Genomic DNA, 23,074 nt, shown 5'->3' on the forward strand with positions numbered 1-23,074 from the left:
CCCACGTATCGCCAACGCCTTCAACCACCTTCGAGACGGCGGAAGTTTCCACCGGGAAACCCTAGCAGCCATAATCACAGTGATCCCCAAACCTGGCAAAAACACTGAAGCATGTGGCAACTACCGCCCCATTTCATTACTAAATGTGGACGTGAAGATCCTCTCCAAAGTGCTGGCCACTCGTCTGCAACAATTTCTGCCATGGCTGGTCCACCCGGACAAGACAGGCTTTATCCCGGGGAGGGAGGCCAGGGACAGTACCCTGCGGACGTTCTTTATACAAAGCCTGGCTCGTAAAGGAAAATCGGATCTCCTTATGCTCTCCACGGACGCAGAAAAAGCGTTCGACCGGGTGACGTGGAGCTTCATGACAGCAACGCTGGCGGCGATGGGCCTGGGGGATGGCATACTCACCTGGATTAAGGCACTCTACACCGACACAACTGCTGGGTGCGTGTAAACGGAGCGCTTACAGACAGCTTTGAAATCCGCAATGGCACTAAGGCAGGGCTGCCCGCTGTCCCCCATCCTTTTCGCCCTCACGTTAGAGCCATTCCTGGACAGGATAAGGCAGACACCAGAGATACAGGGGTTCAAACAGAAAGACCAGATACATAAGGTGGCCTATGCGGACGACATGCTCTTTTTCGTGGCAGAGCCCCAGAACACACTACCAGCCTTCCTAGGCGAGTTTGAGCGGTATGGAAGTAGATCAGGGCTTAAGCTAAACCAAGCAAAGTGTGAAATATTGGCTGTACGCACCACTGGGGACACACAAGTGAGGCTCCAACATGATTACCCTTTTCACTGGTGCAGGGAACAGATGCGCAACCTGGGAATATGGTTCCCTCGCATTCCAAGCGAAACTTTCACCAGGAACTACATGCCTCTCCTCAGCAATATACTGAAAGACCTGAAGAACTGGTCTTTTGACCACATCTCCTGGCAGGGCCGCATTGCGGTGGTAAAAATGAACATCCTACCCCGCCTGCTCTATTGCTTCAGCACTATCCCCTGGCACCTGCCCCCGGGTTTCTTCACCAAGCTCAAAACAGCGGTAACGAAATACGTCTGGAGGGAAGGGAGACCGAGGCTCAGACACGACAGATTATGCCTGCCCAAACCATGGGGCGGCCTCGCATTGCCGGACTTTCGGAAGTGCTCCAGAGGATTCGAGAATGGCACACGGCCCCCCGCTAACAAGTTGTGGGCGAGCTTGGATAGGGAAGGCACAAACAAAGCACTCCACGCATACATCTGACACCGCTCGACAGGGGGCGTACACACTATTGGTGTGGAATCCCCAGTCACGCAGACGCTGAAAACCTGGTCCACCCTGAGAAGGAAGGCATACATCTTACCACAACCAAGCCCCTTGATCCCTCTGACGCATAGCGAGGCTTGGGGGGGGGGGGTACTGCGAGTGGATGCGTGGCCAATACTCAGCGAAGGGGAGTACCTACCCCTGAGCTCTGCCCTGACCAACGCCGGACTTCGCAGCCTCCAAGACTGGGCTACCACGGAACGCCTGACTGTAATGCACCGCTTCCACTACGTACAGCTGCGACACTTCTACAACAACTTGCCTAACAGAGGAGCAATACATAGAGAACAGATCTGGTTCGAACACCTTTGCAAGACTTCTCCCGAAGCGGACGGGAGAGTGTCGGTCATCTACCAACAACTGCTTACAGGGGACCTCACCAGAAATAATGCTTTCCAGAGGCAGTGGGAGGAACTGACGGGCAAAACCTATACAGACGCCCAATGGGCACAAATTCTTATTCTACAACATAAAAGTTCGATAAGCACCAGGTACCAGGAGGTGAACTACAAGCTGCTCTCCCACTGGTACAGAACGCCAACGAGGATACACAGGATTTTCCCGGAGGTCCCAGATACATGCTGGAGGTGCAAAACGCTACCGGGCACGCTCCGCCACATCTGGTGGGATTGCCCCAGGATCATGCCGTTTTTGGAGGAAGTGAAGCGTGAAATCACTGCCATTTTGGGGGATCCGCCAGACTTCACCATAGAGGCCGCACTATTGCACTTCTCTGCAGGTCCGCTGGCACTATACAAACAATTAATCCTGCGGCACCTGCTGAATGCAGCCAAAGCTCTGATCCCAGCAAAATGGAAGCAAACCCAACCACCCACTAAAGTGGAATGGCTCCAGAGAATAGCAGAGATCCATACAGCCGAAGCGAGATATGCCGACATACTCGGGAGGACAGACAAACAAATCGAAATGTACACATCAAAAATGGGATATGAGAGGAACGCAACAGGGACATTAGACAACAACACTAACGCGCATACTCAGATACACCCCCGCCGAATCCCAGCAGGACATCTTGGGAGATGCGCTAGCACTATACAAAAACAACAAAACACAATTACCCTACACAGTAATCCCCCCCCCCCCTTTTCCTTCTTTCCTCCTGTCGGATCTGGGAGCCACCCGGCGTAAATTGGACTCAACCGTATAAGGCCCTAAGGGGCCAGCGAGATTACATGTGGAACGTAAAGCCCACATGACGTTGCATGACGCAGTAGGGATGACCCCCTACAAGGACTACACCTACACTGAGTAGCAACCACAAGACATCATATGAGTGTAGACACACCCAGACGAAGAGACAACACAACACACTCTCCCAACGCGGGGTGAACTTGCAAGACACAGCGCAGATACCTAATGTCGCATCACAAAGCCTCTCCATAATGACTTTGCCTCGTACATGAGAACTAGATGAGGATTCAGCCCCGGACAGTAGATACTCCAAGATAGACCTAAGTAACCACCACAGAGCGGAAAACACTAGCGTTAGGGCAGACGGACGAGGGAGACCGAGACCCAGTACTAGACTACAGGACTCTGTTCTGTAAGACTGACTCGCACTGCGCCCTCCACACTGGTGGCTATTAACTAGGGACTAGCCTCACTATCTAACGACTGGTAGGAGATTGTACGCAAGACTTGTGTGTCCACCAAGGTTGTAGGCCAGTATATTTATGACTACGGCAATGTTGCATAAACTAACGTTAGGCACATGTTGCACTCATGATGTCATTGTTAAGGTGCAGACTGAGACCTGCGAGTCTCACTAAAATCTAGCGCATTACTACCTGCTATTGCACGAACTGCTCATAAATGCACCGTTTGCAAGAAAAAATATGCCATGCTGTGGCCTGCGTGTCACCAATGTATGACTGATCGAACACCACTTCCTACTATGATTGTCATTGTTTTATGTTGACGGGATCTGCGTGTCCTAACTGACGCATACTCAGTTATTTGACAAATTGAACGATTGCACAATCCAATAAAAGTAAATTTACAAAAAAAAAAAGAAAACAGGTCATATAAATAAGGACAAAACCTATCAAAGCATTAACGTTGTTTTACAGTTTGGAGAGTCATTTTATAGAAAGTGAACTCAAAAGACAATCAGGTTTTTTCCTGGATTTACTACTCTGATGGTAATGGTACCCTGGTGCTATTTCCCCCCCCCAAATGGGGAGAACCATTTTACAATTGTACAATTTTACCTCTGTAGCAGGCAAATGACATACGACTTCTGCAAAGCTGCAGAAGCCATATGCCAATCTTGTTATTTATTGGCTGAGAGGGTGAGATGACAGCCAATGAATAGAACACTTGATGATGCCCCAATAACACTGCCAGAGTTGGAGTAACAGCTAGAGCAGCAAAGGGCTTACACTAGTTATGTGCAATGTTTCCAAACACTGCATATACAGACTCCAGGGACCATGACCACTTCAAAGTGGATCTCACATTTTAGGGCAAAATAGACAAACTGGAAACATAGTTTACCTTTTTTTTATTTGGCTTATAATGCCCTAAATTTTGAAATTCACTTTCGTGAATAACTATTCAGACGTGGACCCTTTGTTCACTGTGCTGGTCTGTACATCACTGGTAATGTCCATGGTAAGGTGAAATATTGTCTGAGTTTGATGCATCACTTACGCAATTGGACCTCCATGGAATCTCAATAAGTCTAATATACTAATTTAAAACATTTTCTTTTGTAATTGCAGACCTAAAAATTTATTTGTGACCTCCTGATAGGGAAATGCCCATAGGACAACCTATTAAATGTCTTCCAAATTTTAATTACAATTTTGTAATGGCAGAGAAGCGAGAAGAAAAAAAAAATTTAAATTTACTTTTTAAGTGACACTGTGGGCACCATAACCATTTCAAATGATTGCAGTGTACGGAGCCTCAAGTCCATGGATGCTGGGTGACAAATCGATTACTCATAATTTAACAGGAATGCTTTGTTCCTAGCAGCCCCCCCCCCCCCCAATTATTATAAAGTGAAAGAGGGGTTACTCACTGCCTCACACCATAACAGGGAACGGGGGCAGTAAGTGCTCTCTTTCTCACTGCCAGCAATCCCTGGTATGGCCCGAGGCAGTGGCACAACGCCACCTCCTCATTATTGTATTTGGATGCCTAGGCTGCAGAGGACTGACCATCTCTACTACGTGGAGAGTAATCCATTTAAACAGTCAAGCTAGATCCGAAGCCTATGGGACTCCAGGCTCCACATTTACATCACTTGAAGTGATTATGGTACTTTGTGTGTTTAAAAAGCTTTATAGGTTTCCCCTTTTATGACAAAGAGCATTTGTAGGTCTTCTAAGGACACTAAAACCAGTTCCCGAAAAGGTGTCAAACCACAGCTCACTTAAAGTCAGCAAATACAAACTAAAGTATCAGTGACCCACATTTCAGATAGAAACACTGTTTTCACACCTTTCTTACTCAGCATTCTCATCACAAGCAGATCCTCTGCATGGAGATACTGAACTTTCCTCACTGAGATGCATTGATTCAATGCATCTCTATGAGGAGATGCTGACAGCCAGGGCAGCATTTGGCTCCGCTTCCTGGTCCGCCAATCAGAATTGACAATCTCAGCCAATCCAATGCTTTCCTATGGCAAAGCACTGAGATCATCAGTTCTGATGTTGTAAGCCAAGGAGGCAGATCAGGGCAGAGCCAGCAGACTGGTGTAAAGGTAAGATTTCACTATATTTAGGGGACAAGGGGGCTAGATGTGGTTTTTAACACTAAAGGGCCATGAATACTTTTTTTTCTCCTGACCCTGTAGTGTTTCATTAAAGGAGCTCTATAGGGTCAGGAACGCAAACATATATTTCTGAACGTATAGTGTTAAAGCCACCATCCAGCCCTCCTGGCCCTCTCTTGCCTCCCTAAATATAGTATATTCTTACTTGTATTCAAGCCTGAAGCTGCTGGCTCTCCCCCGGTCTGCCTCAGACCTGCAAGCTGTCTGCTGACATCATCAGAAGTGTTGTTCTGAGCCAATTGCAATGCTTCCCATAGGATTGGCTGAGACTGTCAAGGAGGTAGATCAGGGGCAGAGCCAACACAAGTCGGGCAGAGCCAACACAAGTCAAACACTGCCCTGGCCAATCAGCATCTTCTCATAGAGATGAATTGGATTAATGAATATCTATTAGGAAAGTTCAGTGTCTGCATGCAGAGGGTGGAGACACTGAATGTTCTAATGCATACTAGGCAAGACTGAGATAGGAAGCACCTCTAGCAGCCATCTAAGGAGTGGCCAGTGACATTATCACTAGGCTGTAATGTAAACACTGCATTTTCTCTGAAAAGACAGTGTTTACAGCAAAAAGCCTGAAGGGAATGATTCTACTCACCAGAACAAATGAAATAAGCTGTAGTTGTTCTGGTGACCATAGTGTCACTTTAAGGTTGTTTCACTATACAAACTAATTACAGCTTTAATAAAAACTACCCCAGCAAGTTCATTGTTGTTTTTATCCTCAACTGAAATTCATCTTATAATGCTGCCAGGTTTTGTGGTGTCTCCTGCCTCCAAGCCAGACATCCTTTTACTTTATGGGATTCTATTTTAGGTGGTATCCAGGGGCCATATGACAACTTTAAATAAGTTTCTTGTTCTTAGAAATCCTCCCCCTTCACCCCAGATGTTACTAATTAACCTCCTCCATCACTCAAATATATCCAAGAATAAGGATCATAGAAAAAGTACCGTACTTAACATTCTGTTATTACAGCTAGGCAGAGGAACTCCTAAAGGAATTGTAATACATAGAACAAATAACACAAAAAAAAAAAGAAATTAAAAATAAATAAGGACAGATTTAGTGTTACTCATGAAAGAGTGAATTGTTTGGGACACAACGAGAATTCTAAAGTTTAAGCCAAAACAGCACAACTGTAACCATTCTCCAAATGAGCTCATTTTTGTTTCTGCTATTTTGGTGCAAAGTTTTAAATAAGCTTTTTAAATAAAATAAAAAATACAAAACAATTCACGCTTGTGAATAAAGGTGAATGATTTTAATTAGAAACGTATTAAATAAAAAACGTGTTTTTATAGCACAGAATTAGCAGGAGTTGGAAACAGAATACAATTACAAACACATGCTATTAGCTGTTTGAATCTGACTTGATACTCTGATGTACTTACAGACACTCAAGCCCAGAAGGCAGTTCATTCTCCTTCTCCCATGTCAGAATATCAACAGCATACTGGAACATAATGGCAAAAACGTTGTATGCCCGCGCGATTATATCGTCTGATAGATGAACAAGTGGATCCTGTGAGAAGAAGAATATCAAAATTACAAAAATCAAATATTCGAGAAAGTAAAATGCTTCAAATTCCATAGTGTAGAGTTGTGGTGTCTCATTGGGTTGTAGAAAGATATTCATTTTTCCCAAATGAATGATATATGAAACATATGTTTACGGGGACATAACTGTCAAATTGTTTTTTGTTTTTTTTTTTTTTGAGGAGGTCTCTCTCTTCAATCCCCCTTTCTGAAAGGCACTTAACGTAAATAATGCGCACAAACGGTCTACTCCAATGATCGCCTTAATTCGTATTAATCACAGGGAATTGCCTTCAATATAAAGTGGATATTGTGAGATATCATGCCTTCTCTAAATCTTACATACACTAAATAAATAATATATATCATACATTTACATGGACAAGTACTTGGACAGCAGGTGTTGGTTTAGGCTTGCATTACCTCTACTTCGCTTTCAGAGATGTTAACTCCATGTATCTGACAGTATGGTCCTTCTTTCCATGCTTCTGTGTCTCCACAGTCACAGAATCCCCCGCCGCCTGATGTGGTCATCTGAGGAGGAAATACAGCAATGTCTTGACCTGAGGCATCAATGCTTAGTTATACATAGAACAAAAGTGACTTATGAGTACTTCAAAAGATAAAACATTCCAATTCCAACAAAAACTAGTAATTGCTGTGTGAAAATACATGTTTCTTGACTTCCTTACACATAAAAAAAATATAAAACTCCAGTACGAGAGAGCAGCTCGCTTCAGAAGAAATAGAAGATGTAAATATTACTCAATATCAAGTGAGTGGCATTATACTTAGTCCCACAGGACCATGTATCAAACCATGATTACCAGCAAAGTGCAGAGTATTATAAATTGAGAATTTTGTATTTTATTTAAATCAGGTCCCACATGGGGTAATTCTTTTATTGAGCCTGGAGATGGGGGCTTTATACGTTACTCCATACTTTGCTCTGTGTGTTTATTAATAGGTTTTACACCATCGTTTTGTTTTCTGTTCTGACACAAAATGCTAATTTGAAATATAAGAAGTTTCCTAGCATGGTGCCGATGGCAGCTCATGTGCAGGAAGGAAATTGTAGGAAGATTTTGTCTGCATTAATAGCAATTCAGGAACATCACAGGAAAGATCCTGTAACTGAAGAAAGGTAAAGCATGTTTTGCTTTTTTGTTTTTTTTTTCAAATTTTATATATATAACATCACAGACAAGAACAGTTCAAAATTGGACATAAAGACTTTGATTTACAATAGAGGGATATGTGAACTGTTGAGTAGACTTCACACACAAAAACACAAATATCACAATTTAAAAGGACTGAGCGGATTAGGCGGGCCTAAACTATAATATTTAAGTTACTTCATAACTTTCCTGAATACAGTTCCACAGGGAGGAACCAGAGTGATCTTTATATATAAGGATATTCATAACAGAGAACGCCAAGGTGTACAGTTATATCAGATTATCTAGCCAAGGAGACCATTTCTCATCAAATTTTAAGTGGCTATCGTATTGAAAAGATATTCATTCCCCTTTCCATATCGTGTTGGTATTTAAGCTGAGTTAGCACTTGGGTCCAAGATGGAGTCTTTTTCTGTAGCCAATGTCTTGATATTTCTATTTTTATGGCCATCATACGTTGAATTATTAGATATCTATTTTGAGTTGAAAATCTTCTTAAGTTAAAATGGAAAAGAGCAACCAATAAGTTATCGTCCAAATCTTCTCCCACTAAGTCTGATATAACTCTAAATGCTTTGTTCCATATAGGTCTTAAAAGCTTACATCCCCACCAGATATGTTTAGAGCTACCTTCAGCACAAGTACATCTCCAACAAAGTTTGGAATTATCAGGGTTAATTTTATTTAGAATTTTTGGTACCCTATGCCATTGATGAATTTTATAATGAAGCTCTATGATATTTAGACAATGCAACAATTTTTGAACTTCTTGAATTGATCTATACCACTGTTCTAACTCGATTAAAGACCCACTTTCTTGTTCCAAATTTTTCCATGCTTTTGGTTTAGACTCTTTTTCTTCCTCTCTCAATAATTCATACCAACTAGATATCGATTTATGATTAGTTATATTTTTAAATAGATCATTAGTTTTTTATTTATCCTAGTGTTGTCATAAAGCAAATAGTTGTCCAAATTATTTTTGATTCTTACATATGAAAATAACTCTCTTGAATTAAGGTCAAGACTTAACTGAAGATGTGAAAAAGACCTTATTTTATTCAATTCTAATAAATCATCTATTTTAGTTGAACCAAATTTGATCCAATTACCTAAATATAGGTCATTAATATTATATTCCATTGTCTTAATTGGACTATACTTAGAAATTTTATTTAAAATGTGATTTCTTTTCCTGTATTTTACCCAAATTTCATAGATATCTTTTATGTATGGAGTTTCTATGTTGGAGGTGAATTTTGCACTTGCCCCAACGTCAATCCATAACATATTAGAAAGATCTTTTGAATTACACAAAAAGGATTTAATTTTATACCAAGGCTCTTCCAATGAGGTTAGGCCCTGCCATCTCCACAGATGGTACAGCCTGGAGGCTTCGTAATATTTTATAAGATTTGGGACAGCCAGGCCACCCTTATTGGGCTTTTTCATTACATGTAAGATCGAGATCCTTGACCTCTTATAATCCCAGATGTAATTCAAAAATAATTTATGAATCTGCCTAAGTTTAGTTATTGTTATAGATAAAGGGATCATTCTAAACAGGTATGACCAATGAGGTAGAATATATGATTTGATGATTCTCCCCAGCCAGGAAATTCCTATGTTTCTCCACTCTTTGAGTAATTTATCACTGGTATCTTTTATAAGATAATCCACGTTTTTATCAATCATTTCCTTTAAGTTATAAGAGAAATGAAACCCAAGATATCTAAAACCTTGAGAAGACCAAGTGAAGGGATATTTAACTGATAATCTATTAATTGTCGTAAAGTCTAAATTGATGGGCATAACTTGGGATTTACTAATATTTAATTTATAGTTTGAAACTTTACCATAGTCTTCCAGCTCCCGAAACAATGCCCCTAGTGATAAATCCGGATCAGACAATATTAATATTATGTCATCAGCATATAGGCTAATCTTAAATTCAGAGTGGTTCAGAATAACTCCTTTAATTTGATAGTTGTTTCTTATGCTCACTGCGAGCGGTTCAAGAGTCAAAATATATAAAAGCGGGGCCAGGGGACATCCCTGCCTACTCCCGTTAGAAATTGTAAACCAATCTGCGGAGATACCAGGGCCCACGGTTTTAGCCGTTGGACTAGAATAGAGAGCCATTATTGCAGTTTTAATAGAGCTAGCAAATCCAAATTTGTCCAGAGTCTGGCTCATAAAACTCCAGCTGACCCTGTCAAACGCCTTCTCGGCATCCAGTGACAGGGCCAGCATAGGGATCTTACTCCTTGTTACATAATCTATCAGGGCAGTCAATCTTCGAGTGTTATTACTTGGGTCTCTATTCTGAATAAAACCTATTTGGTCGTGATGACTTAAAGATGGAATCATTGATTTTAGTCTATTTGCAATGACAGCAGAGTACATTTTAATATCTGAGTTTATAAGAGATATAGGCCGGTAATTAGCCAGATTAGTTAGTAAAGCATGTTTTGCTTATAAAAAAAAAAATTTGAATTGCAGAAAAGAATAGGGCTATATAAATAATGGGAATTTTGTATAATAAGTTAAGTCAGAAACTCAATACACAAATTTCGACAGAAAAATAGAAAGTAATAGAAAACAAAAATGTACTTATCTCCCAATATTAGAGTGAAGAGTTTAAAAGAAACAAAACACGTTTATTTAAAGATATCAATATATAACACGTTTATTTAAAGATATCAATATATATATATATATATATATATATATATATATATATATATATATATATATATATATATAAAACACGTTTATTTAAAGATATCAATATATAAATTTCGTAAAAATATGCTTTCAGTTTGGCAGCCAAGCTGAGCGGCTGCACACTAGAGGAGCTCCGGGCTAAAGTGGGCAAAAAATCGACAAAAAGCCTGTAAACGACCCACTCCATGCCTGTTTTTGAGCCCCAGAGACAGGGGACCGCCGCTACAGCGATGCACAATCAGGTCTGTGGCCAGAATCGGCGGTTGCGGCCGCGGGACAGATCTGAGGCCTACTCAGACGGCACGAGGGAGGCGGCCGATCCCTCCACCGACTGCGGCCTACATCACAGAAGGTCTCCCCGGCACACTCCATTCCCCCCCCTGCCGGAGAGGGATATCCCGGCAACAACAGCCTGCAGCCTGAGACAGGGGAACCAAAACCTACACCAGCGGGCCAACAATGCACAACATGGCGGAAGTCACCCAGCACCTGGGCCCCCGCTGCCCTCGCTATCGGAGCGGATTGACCGTCTGTTCGCTGCTTTTTGGGCCAGGCTCTCTATCCGCAGAAGCACCTCGGTTGACACCCTACCAACAGCAACTCCACAAAACTCCGAGCAGCACCCTGCGACCTCAAGAGAGAACTGGAAAGCGGGAAGAAGGAGACGGGCAGGTAGAAGACAGCCCCAGCACCTTAACCGCCGACCAGGGGTGAATCACTCCAAGCCTCAGCGTGGACTCACCACGAGGTCACCCCTTCAGCGCCCCTTACCTCGCCAATTCGCTCAACAAATTGGAAAAGTGAGGCACCCACAAGGAGGAAAGCACCAGGGCCACCTCCGGTCTAGCCCAAACCCCCTACACGCTACAGGGAATGACCCGAAGATGCTTCATACATCTGAGCAAACACCTACATGGAACACCCGCACGCTGCCTCCCTGGGAAGCCTGGCAGCAATCTCCATCGACCAAAGGGGTCCACAAGAGCAGCCGAAAGCAAGCTACCGCTTGGTGTCCTGCAGTCGCCCAGTGGGTAATGGCATTATACTGCACGCAAGCTTGCACAGACTGGGGGGCCCCGAAAGAGATAGCTGATGGCAGCGGAAAAAGTGACTTACCGCCCCTAGGCATAGGTTAACTGGACAGTATAGCTTGCAGTAACATAGCAATGATATACCAGCCTGCCTGACAATTTGCATGTTAAAATTTAAAATCTGTTTTCTCTTCCCCTCTCATATATATACATCATCTGTGATGCCCACAGACTAGCTTAAATACCGTTCTAGCCTAATTTACCTGTAACACTACTCTTACACACTGAACGCATAAGCTAACAATAATATAAAAATGTGCCTTGTAATTGAATGTCCCACATGTTTTGCGTGAAAAAGCTTGAGGACTGCTCTTGGGGCACCTCATGCCTGCTTGTAACGTTTTCTGTGCACTGCAAAAATAAAAAATTTAAAAAAAAAAAATATGCTTTCAAATAAAAGAGCTTATTAGAGAAATATCACCAAGTATTAAATGGCATTATAATTATCGCCCCTCAAGGGCTTAGGTCAGCAATAACATTGGTAAACTGTAGCATCATATATATTGCCAAACAGGCAGTGGCACAAACGAAATTGGGTCACAAAAGAAATATGAGAGATAGCCAGACAGGAACGTCATTTAAAAAAAATGGTGCTGGTATCTTAAGGTATCACTTACATGGAGATTCACCCACTTATGTAATTAATGCACACACAAATCTTGTAACTTGAATTGCGATTAGAAGATTAAAAACTATTGCGCAAATAACCATTTTAGTATAATTTTTTTTTTTTTTTTTTTTTTTAAAGGATATTACTGAAAAAAAGCAAAAAATTACTGACCCGGTAGCGATGATCTCTGTGAATACTTCCCAAAAAACATTCCATGCACAACACACACGTGGGATCCACAGCACAGTCTCTGAAAATGAAAACATTAGAAGATGCATGAACGTACGTACAAGTCATGATGAAGACAATTATACATTTGTCTTTTTTGGTGTAACAATAGCAACAACAGCAATAAGATGAATAGTCTTCTCATTGTGCCTAAATGTAAATCAGCAATAGGTCATTTATGAGGCCTATTGAAGGATATTAATGTCTAGGTTAGCCATGTGCAATTTTGGTTCTGGATTGCTCATATAGGTAGGACCAATCTAGATGCAAAGCTCCTCTTTAGTGGAGATTTTCCATAGGGCAGACTATAAATAAACTTGGAGCTGAGAATGGGCAAAGGCTTAAAGGGGCACCAATGCTACGAGGGAGAAAAGGCAGAGAATAAAAAGGGTATAAAACCCTTTTTATACTCGGATGGTAGGGGCTGGTCAGCTAAGCTGCCAACATGGCACTATAGCATTAGAAACAGACATTTGCATTCTAACGTGGTAGTGCTTCTTTAAACCTTTTGAGTGGCACGGTTCCAATCTTGTAAATCTATTTGTGTTTGTTTATACTTTATTGAAATTCATCTTATATATGGCAATGGACAAAGCTTAAAGGGACACAGTAGGTACTATAACCATTTGGAAATAGTGCTTGCAGTACCCCAACACTGTCCCTCTACTCAGTGTTTAACTATTTTCAATATGTAAATAAGCAGTAAATAAGGGTCTCTAGCTGCCCACAGTCCAGTCCCTACAGGAGCTATTGCTAAGAAAGAGATTATATACACTTCCTTTAGCCACAGTAATTCTTCCAGCAACAGCGGCTGTAATGGGCTAAGAGAGGTCCAGTGCCAGTTCCAGCTATGCAGATCGGTTTCATTGCAGCACACTAGCTTGTAATAAGAATTATCGAGTGAGGATGCAGTGTGTTCAGTGTTACAATAAGGATGTAAAAAAGAAAAAGATTGTAGAGTGCGGGTAACCCTTTTATGTCTATAGGTCTTGGGCTACTTTAGGATTCATTTGAGCTATAACAGAATGCTCTCTGTCCAATGTATCGAATGGTACCACTGTAGGGATACCTCCTCTAGGATACTAGGCACGAAATCAGCTCAACAATGGCAAGTGCTCTCTGTCCAATGTATCGAATGGTACCACTGTAGGGATACCTCCACTAGGATACTAGGCACTAAATCAGCTCAACAATGGCAAGTGCTCTCTGTCCAATGTATCGAATGGTACCACTGTAGGGATACCTCCACTAGGATACTAGGCACGAAATCAGCTCAACAATGGCAAGTGCTCTCTGTCCAATGTATCGAATGGCACCAATGTAGGGATACCTCCACTAGGATACTAGGCACGAAATCAGCTCAACAATGGCAAGGTTCTTTTGGTAATTATAACATTTAGATTATTGCATTATGTCCTTATTTTATGCTTTGTCTATGATTAGTTTGCAACTTGAATTGACTAATTTAAATATTTTTTTTTTCTTGTAATTGACTCAGGACCTGGGAGACAGAATGGTCGCCACTTCAATACGCCCTCTGGGTTATTCAGTAAGGTAAGAATTCAAAGTGAATTTCTATTTTTGGCCAAAGTAGCGAAACTGGAAGCATAGATGGTGTAGAGAATGTTCCCAGTTCGACTATTTTGACCTTAAATTTGAAATCCACTTTGAATTCTCACGTAGGTAGATACTAAAATGATATAAATATATGCACAAAGTGAATTACTGTTTGATATTGTAATTCCATTGAAACAAGTTGCTGACACATTAAAACAATTTAGGGAAAGTCACAGTTAGTTTCGGTAAAGTCAAGCAAGCTTAGTAAAAGGACCTTTAACAAGTTATTTTTAGGCTGCTGTGAACTTGATCAGGGACAGATAAAGGTGGGACAGGAGTGACTCAATGTGACAGGAAGTGGCACACCAGTTACATATAGCTTCACAGCACAACTGTAAATGAGGTCAAGTTTTCAAGCTTACGGCTGGGTTTCATCTATTTCCTGTTTGCGCACAGCACGTCTGTTTATTTAAAGTAACGCTTTACATTTAAAGGAACAGTTATTTTTGAGGGGTTTTCCAAAGCAAAAACAAAAAAAAATAAAATAAATAAACTACGATGCTATTCCACTTATAGTCCTTGTATTTTACATACAAATACAGAGTCACTAAAACAGTTTTGTCTCCACAAAGGAGCTCACACAATATAATTAAGAATGTTTAAAATCCTTAGGTATACACAACAAATTGAAGCAATGTAGTTAGCATACAGAAGATATTGATAAAAGCCTGAGTTTCTGTCCAGAAATCTCAAACATTTTATTGTTCATGTATCCGATTATTCAATGATCTACCGGTTTGTTTTATTTATTTTAATAGGCTGATATTTCACGCACTTGTAATTCACAGTGAGGATGATTTTTGGGTAAATTACAGAGGTACTGATGTACACTGCCTAATGGTGAGAAAAATTATATGGTTTAACACCTCTCCAAGAATGCAGAATTGTTTGGGAGATTGTAGCTCCTGCCAGACTGCATTTAAATCTGTGATTTTACTGGTAAACTCCACGTCTTGTAACGCGTTGCTTATCAGTCGGAGTCACAGGAGCTCTCAGAGGCAAAGAGGACCAAACCACTTCAAAAATACAAACGTGTCATCTACTTGTTGTTGAGTTATAGAGAGTGGTTAAATGGTTAAAATGCTGGTGGTCCTTAAGACTGGTAAGCACGTGCTGGGGAATTGCAATCTGAGAGAAGAGTCCCAATAAATTTAACGCACGTGTGTCGGAATTAACAGAGCATGCTGGGAAAATCATTTAACTGCAGCCAGAGAACAGACAATATCTGACACTACAGCTGTTGCAGAGCAAACCCTCAATTATTATTCTATCTTACAGCCTTATCACATTATATGACCTGACCAATTATTTTACCAGGCAGATCACTGTTGCAGAAGTGGGGGAAACCATGTCCTGGCTGTCTGTGACAGAAGTCACAATTCCATCTAATATGAACACTTACCTAGCAGGCTAGGCTTGCAAATGTTATCTCTGACATGGTTCTAATGTTTCGCTAAGAGCGGATAGCCCTAATTGCTGCGCATGTGCCCTGTATGCCAATGTTCCTCTATAAAATGCATTGGGATGGCAAGGTGATCACCTTATATTTTATGTATATTTTTTTTCTTTAAAAGGGGTTACTCCAGCCATTATAACCCACACAGCCTGCTGTAGTGATCATGATGAGAAAAGTACCCTAGCCCCCTTTCTCGGTAATGGGGATAACCATTTTGCAACAGTTGCCCTTTTACCTGGGTCCTGCCAGGCTTCTAGTCTGCTTTGATGGCAGGTTTAGGACAACCTGCTTCTACAGTACTGCAGAAGCCAGATGCCGATCCCGACATTCATTGGATCAGCTTGTCAACTGACTGCTCTCAGCCAATGAATGAACATCTGTGTAAAGAACTATGCACAGAATCGATTTTAGCCAGCCCGGACCTAGGTTGGCTAATGACAAATCAATTATACTGCTGGAGGTGGAGTAATACCTCTAGCAGCCAAGGGGTTAAACTCCCTCTGTGCAGCGTTTCAGATTGAAATGGTGCACATACAGACTCCAGGCACCATGACCTTTGCAAATCAATGAAGTGGTCATGGTGTTTGGAGTAACACAAAAGCCTATCACTTGCAATTCAGCTGCTTTGGAACATAATAAAATATATATATATTTGTTTAATACCCATTTGTTTCTAATATCAGGCCATGCCAAAGATTCATAACAGTGAAGAATGTGTTAAAAGAAACCTCTGGCATTTGAAGACATCCATAAACCTCTCGACCAACCATAGCAAGTACAGTCTAAGTTGAACAGCTCCACACTGATAAAACAAATCTTTTAAAAACTGTATGTAGATAAATTAATGCTTTCAATCTTGAACATGTGAACAGCAGCTTATTGCCAATGGAACCGAGAAAAACGTTGGCTGGAATTTAAAAAGTGATATGCTGCTTGCTAATTTGCACATGGTCATCACTGCTATTGGGAGTGTGGTAAAAATCTCATTTACCAAATTGCAGAATTTAAATCTGGTTTTCGATGAGATAGGTGCCAGATTTTAGTCATATTTCCAACCTCTGCCATAAATCATGTTCAATAAAAGAGGAAATCTGACTAGCTAGAATTGATTCTGGTCACAGATATAGGGGTTAATCCACTAATCATGTTCTGACAAGTTTAAAATTGAATTTGCAATAATTACACATTTTGTATGATTTTCACCATCTTCACAAAGTTTCAGTTCACCAATACTCAATGTTTAGTGAATAACCATCTGTGCTAACAAAACTAATGTACATGCTTCCAATTGCACCGACAAGGATGCAATCTGCCCACTCAACAAGAAGAAAACATATTCCTTTGGTTTCAATAAGGGTAAAGAAAATGTTTCTATATAGTTCTCAGAGTATCCTATTTTACTGTTACCATGTAAAAAGATTAAAAAATAAATAAAAAGTATAGAGTAGTACTGTGCACCTGTTTTCTTTCAATGCAGATCGTGAGTTTTAGATCACATATCCAGTACTTTATTTTTTTTAAAAATTGGGAGTCAAGTATTCAGTACCTGCATGAATATGTTGGTTCTCCAACTTTGAAAACTCGGCCGCAGAGTTGTGAAGGTTTGTTGGCTTGTTTCAGTTTTGGAAATCCAATTGCTGGGTCTTCACCAAACATATACCACTCCAGGGGACCAAGAAGGGCATTCTCTGCAAACACTTCTTTATCTGGAGATATATTGCGTCCCCGGCAGTATATTTTGGGAACATAGTAAGCAAGGTGCTGGTAGACTTCCTTTCTAAGATCTATCGCATGGAGCCAAGCCTGTTAAATTACAGAGAAGACATTATACGGATAGTTATTAAAAAGTCAATTGCAACAGACATTAGCAAAGAAGCACAGTGGATTTGAACTATGCAGAATACCAAGGAACATAGCTTGAACAGCATAAATAGGAAAAATTATTTTCTTCAGAAGTGGTGGTGGGTCCTCTTTACTTGTGAGTGGCATGATATGCTCCTATGTCAATAAATACTAATGCTCCTTTAGTAACCACTCTGATGTCCTGGTGAGACATTAATATCCAAGAAACGTGGTTAAGTTCAGCCTTGACTTTACTTTTTTCTTTTCCATTGTATCTATGTTATAACAACATTCTGTATATTACATGTTGAATTTCATAAAGACTTACAAAAGTATAAGAAAATTGGAAAAATATAATAGCATTGTGGTTAGACATGCCATTTTATCAATAAGAAAAATTTTAAAAAGCCCAGGAATCCAAGAGGTTGTTTGTTGAGGTTTGCAATTCTGGGTACCCATATAGCAGCTGCCATGGTAATTGTGTATAAGACACAACACATTGTTTTAAAAATACAGAAAAGAATGGAAGATATGTAGTCTGCTAGAAACAGACCACTGAAATACGCTCCCCTGCCTGCTATAAAAAGCTGGGCTCAGAGGAAGGCAGAGTGAATTTTCCTGGGTAAAAAATAAAATAAAAACCAAAGCAAACTTTCCCATTATATAACATTCAATTTCTGGTAAAGTGTGTGTGTCCCTTTACAGAGGAGAAACACACAATGTAATAAACCCTGGTCCTTCCTCTTTGTACCACTTGTTTCATAAGATATTTATACCATGATATGACACATTATAACCTCTCTGTATACTGGGAAAATCTCAAACCTAAAATTAAAACATATCTAACAACTGCTTATAGCCCTACCAGAAACATGTGATGCAAGAAATCCCACAAATATATTACTTTACAAAGCTTAAATTATTGATGCAAAAAATATATTTTTTTTCCCCTGTAAATTCAGGACAATGTGGTTTCAGACTTTCTCGTATCAATATGCACAACAATATCTGCTACATAAAATTAGCATATTTTCTTAAAATCACCTAGGTAACAAATGGAAGAACATTTTATGAAAGTCTATCATGAAAGGACTTGGCAATCTTTCTCAGGAGAAAATGTTAAGAGTAAATTTGGTTACCATCGGTAGGACACAAATATCACAGTATCAGTTATGAAATAATATTAAACATAAACAGTTTTAAGCTGACCGAAATAATCACGGTTACTGAAGTTTTTTCATAAAGTTATCGATATTTTTTTTCATAAATATAGAATCTGCCGGAGGGAAAAAATATATATTTTTTTTAACTTTGAAATTTTATTAAAAATCCAAACAATAAAGATAAAAGTAGAGCCCAGCGTGTACCAGCCAACATTTAAACTGCGATATTAAATGCGATTTAAATAAGGAGCATGGGTGGAGCCTGACCAAGCGCCAAGGGACATTGGCGCTGGATTCAGGTAAGTGGCTGAAGGGGTTTTAACCCATTCAGCCTCACAGGAGTGGGGCTCCGTTGGAGAGGAGCACCCCAGGAGCCTATAGTGCCAGGAAAACGTGTTTGTTTTCCTGGCACTATAGGATCCCTTTAACAGCGGTCAACATCCTCACGGTGTGTATGACACAGAATATGAAGACCTTTGAGTTTCTAAAAAACCTTCATCTTATACTAAACAGACTGATTTTGACCACTGCTCTCTACTGCTAGGACAGGGAACAGTTTCTTCTGAGACAGTGTCTAGAAAACACAAGCCAGTGCGGGAGACATTGATAAGTGATAAATTAATCATCTAAAAATAACACATGGGGTCTTTTGCTGACACCATCAACCAAAATTGTCCCAGAGTTCTTATCTCAATAAGTGCTGGACTGTTAAGGAGCAATCCACGACAAGGTGTAAAGGGGCATGAAGAAGAACAAGGTGTTAAAAAAAAACAAGACTTCAAAGTCAACAGTATAACTTTGGATAATGGGTATAGTCCCTTCTAGCCATACTAATGCCTACCAGCAATGGATGCTCTGATAAGCTGAAAGTGGTCAGCTGAAATCTCAATAAAAAAATTCCCATTGCTGCTAAGGCTAATTCTTGTTTAACATTAAAAACTGTTTTAATGCTGAATGGAAGGAAGGCTCCAGGGGACTCTAGACACAACCATCACACCAATAAGATAAAGCAGGTAGAATACCTACAGTTTTCCTTTAATTTGTAAAAGAAAAGGTTATTGTTCAAAGCAAACAATTCTATGGCCAAGCAATGAAAAGTCCTTCACTTTCATGCCTGTACAACTACTGTTGTGTTTTTTTTTTTGTTTTGTTTTTTTAATAATGTTTATGCACAGATCACAAGACATAACATTTTTAGTGTCTCGTAAAGATGTCTGGCAAAACACCCATACTCCTTTCTTCATTCTCTCCTTGTATAATAGACTTTGACTGATATCTGATGGTTTTTGTTCATAACTATATTAATAAAATAGGAGTTTAAATGGACATTGCAGGAACTCTGCCATACTATGGGAAAAAAATAAAATGCAGGTGCAGAATGTGGTAGCAGCTGAAGCAGATATTGTGAGCTCTGCAAGAACTCAATATTTAATGTTTTTTCACCGATTTACCCTGCACTTTTTTAACTTGATTGGTAACTGTCTGTTGGAGGACAAATCAGGGCTTTGTATGAGCTCACCAAATCTATGCTGCCAACCTTTGGAGCCTAGTTGGCTTTCCTGATGGGAGAAGTTGCCAATCTGGAGTACATGACCTGTACAGCGATTTAACGCAGTTCTTCTTTGGTATTGGACCAGTGGGCGTTATCCTGGTCCTCCCTATTGAGATCACATCATTTTACTCTCCTTTCTTAGTCACAATTACACTTTTCCTAAGATGCTGGCTAAACAGGACATGGCGATTTCTACCGCCTGTAAGAGAGGTCTTCTGGATGCATTTGACCTAGTTTATCTGCATTTTTTTTTTTTTTTAAATACCTGAATTTGGCTGTAGACAAGCAAAGGTCTAGAGCCCCACTTGCCTTGGAAGTAGCCACTGCTTTTACTATTCCCTAGGAAACTACATACACCAGGCAACACCCCCTACACACTCATTCCCAAGACACATACCGCAAGGGGAGAGGACATCACTGAGATTACCGCTCCCTACCATAGCAACAACCTCCGTTATTTATTGTGACAGACCCGGATTTTACTCAGACTGGCCAGAAAAGTGTACCTGATCGTAGTGCCTAGGGGCAGACTGGTGGCTATCCCCAATTAAAAGGAATAATCATCTGGCAATGGACTCGCCATTTTTCTTGCCCATGGGCCCAGAGCTCAGGTCTCCAGTCTGGGTATCGGTTAGGTAGTCGGATACAATATGTACATTAGCTCCCTCCTTTTAATGTCAAGCCCAGCTCCTAAGTACCTATGCTGATGTGCAAATAATGATGCTTAGCATATTTGTTTTATTTTCATCTTTTTCTTTTTTAAAGTATCTGCTCCTAGTCTCAACATCTTTCATATGCACGCTTAAGTAAGCTTTAGTATATGCATTGTCACAATGTCACTCATTCTCTATACTATTCTCTAAAATTAGGTATCCATATTCTTTGTACAACTGAGAATTTTAAGCCTTACTCTCAGTTGTTGCACGTGAATTAAAAAAAATAAAAATTAAAAAATCAAATGCTCTCTGCTGGCTTACATGCAGAGAGGATGCATTAAAGAGGCGGGCTTACAGAGACACTTTATATTTGTGATCTCTAAGAAATTCTCTATTAAAATATTTAGAAAGAAGTTTATCACGAACTGTGTTGCTTTTACTTTTTCTTGTTGCATTGTGAGCAGTCAAGCAGAGAATATGTTTTCTTTTAATTAACGGACAATGAATGATAGTTACTTTTTGAAAAACCATGCACAAATCTCTATTCTACACTAATTTAGAAAACTTGCATTGGAAACAATTTGTAAAAACAAACTGCAACGTGCCAAATAAAATATGCTGATATACTAAAATAAAACTAGGATATATACCTAGCAAGTTGTGAACAGTTTTGAACAAAAAAAACAAACAACCCAAAAGAAAAAAAAAACTTTAGTGTTAATCTGAGAAGCCTACTTTTCAAGCTGGAGAATGCACTGAATAAAGAATATGCAAGTACAGTAACAACATAACTATGAACAAAACGAATATATAATGTATTCGTTTTTTTTTTTGTTTTTTTCCCCAATTACGCCTTCATGTTTTTTGTTATATATTTTTTCTGCATGTGTCACTAATGGATGCTTGATTATGGCAGACATGGGCAAATACCTCAAATTATCTTGGAAACCTTGTAGTGGAGTTAATCACTAAACCCTGGCATTGTAGTCAGCTGAAAGACAGATTGCTAAACCAAGACTCAATAAATCCAGCCATCTGCTGTAGCTAAACTGAGGACTACCGAAGCAGTCAGCTACCTTGGCTTGTGTTGTGCAATGATTTGGGATTCATTGTTGGGTAAATAAACCGCCCCAGGTATATGGTATAGTAAGCCAGGGTCAGCCAGTGGTTTGACACATATGTAAATACGGCCCCCCATCCCTAGAGGAAGTAAAGGAGACAGCTGTGCCTGTCCTGGGCCTGTGCCGGACCGGCCCCTGATCACTGGGAGGAACCGCTCCGCTGGGGGCCACACAGCCCCTGCTTCCCGCCGGGCACATACCAAGGACACATCCCGGGGCGAGCAGTCCAGCAGCGCGCTGTCTATCTCGGACAACTCGGGCTCTTGCTCCGGTTCCGACATCTTTGCCAAACAGCAGACAACACCGGAAGCGGAAATACGTCACTCCAGCTGGCTCACAAGCCGGAAGTGAATTCTCTGCCCGGAAGTGATCTCGCCGCACGGTGACAGGGCTTATCGCACTCACACAATGTCTGAGCGGACCGTGACGCTGCAAATCATTTACAGTGCTGTGCGGAGTGCAGATTCCCCTCAGGGTTGTGCAAAACTACAACTACCATGCTGCCCCTTGCAGCATGTCGAATGGCAAAGCATCATGGAAGTTGTAGTTCTAAAACATCCAACTCTAGCACCATGCCAGCTTTTACTGGGTTATTCACTAAAGTGAGAATTCAGACTGAATGTGAACTGGAAAAGGTCTGCAAGTCAGCTATGCTTTCAGTACGGCTACTGTGGCCTTACATTTTAAATTCGCAGTTAATGTACTATGAATTCTCACTTTAATATTTAACACTGTTAGAATGGCATTAGGAGACCCACCGTGCCAACCTTTAGGATGGCAAACCACCATGGAAGTTGTAGTTGTGACTTTTTTTTTTATCTTTGCTCTTGGTTTCGCCTGTTTTCCAGTATTTCATTCCATATAGCAGGGTCAGACGTTTTAACCCCTTAACGGCAAGTGACGGACAAGGTCCGTCACTCAGGGGATTGCCTTAACGATCGCGGGGTTAATGGTGCTCCGGTCTACCTCTGTATTAGAGGCAGACCGGGAGCACCCGATAGTGCTGCCCCAGCACATGTGTCCGCTCTGACAGCATGTCAGAGCGCGCACATGTGCTCAGTATACTTACCTTCCGCCTCCCTGCACTTCCGGGTTCACTGTGAAGTGCAGGGAGACGGATCAGTGCTGATCCTGCCCCGTGTAAAAAATAAAGTTAAATTAAAATCC

The 23,074-nt window shown here is 40.7% G+C and overlaps 1 protein-coding gene across 3 annotated transcripts in view; it reads right to left on the minus strand.

Moving 5' to 3' along the window:
* Positions 1 to 22,208, minus strand: part of UBR2 (ubiquitin protein ligase E3 component n-recognin 2) — a 78,666-nt gene extending 56,458 nt beyond the window's left edge. For all 3 annotated transcript variants that reach the window (XM_063443877.1, XM_063443879.1, XM_063443878.1), the window contains exons 1-5: positions 22,108 to 22,208; positions 17,120 to 17,376; positions 12,444 to 12,522; positions 7,090 to 7,200; positions 6,522 to 6,652 (exon numbers count right to left, since the gene is read on the minus strand). In XM_063443877.1, coding sequence (XP_063299947.1) covers positions 6,522 to 6,652; positions 7,090 to 7,200; positions 12,444 to 12,522; positions 17,120 to 17,376; positions 22,108 to 22,188 — 659 coding nt within the window. In that variant the 5' untranslated portion in view covers positions 22,189 to 22,208. The remainder of the gene's footprint in view (positions 1 to 6,521; positions 6,653 to 7,089; positions 7,201 to 12,443; positions 12,523 to 17,119; positions 17,377 to 22,107) is intronic.
* Positions 22,209 to 23,074: the final 866 nt, after the last annotated feature.

Source organism: Pelobates fuscus, chromosome 2 (assembly GCF_036172605.1).
Source record: "Pelobates fuscus isolate aPelFus1 chromosome 2, aPelFus1.pri, whole genome shotgun sequence".
NCBI lineage: Eukaryota > Metazoa > Chordata > Amphibia > Anura > Pelobatidae > Pelobates > Pelobates fuscus.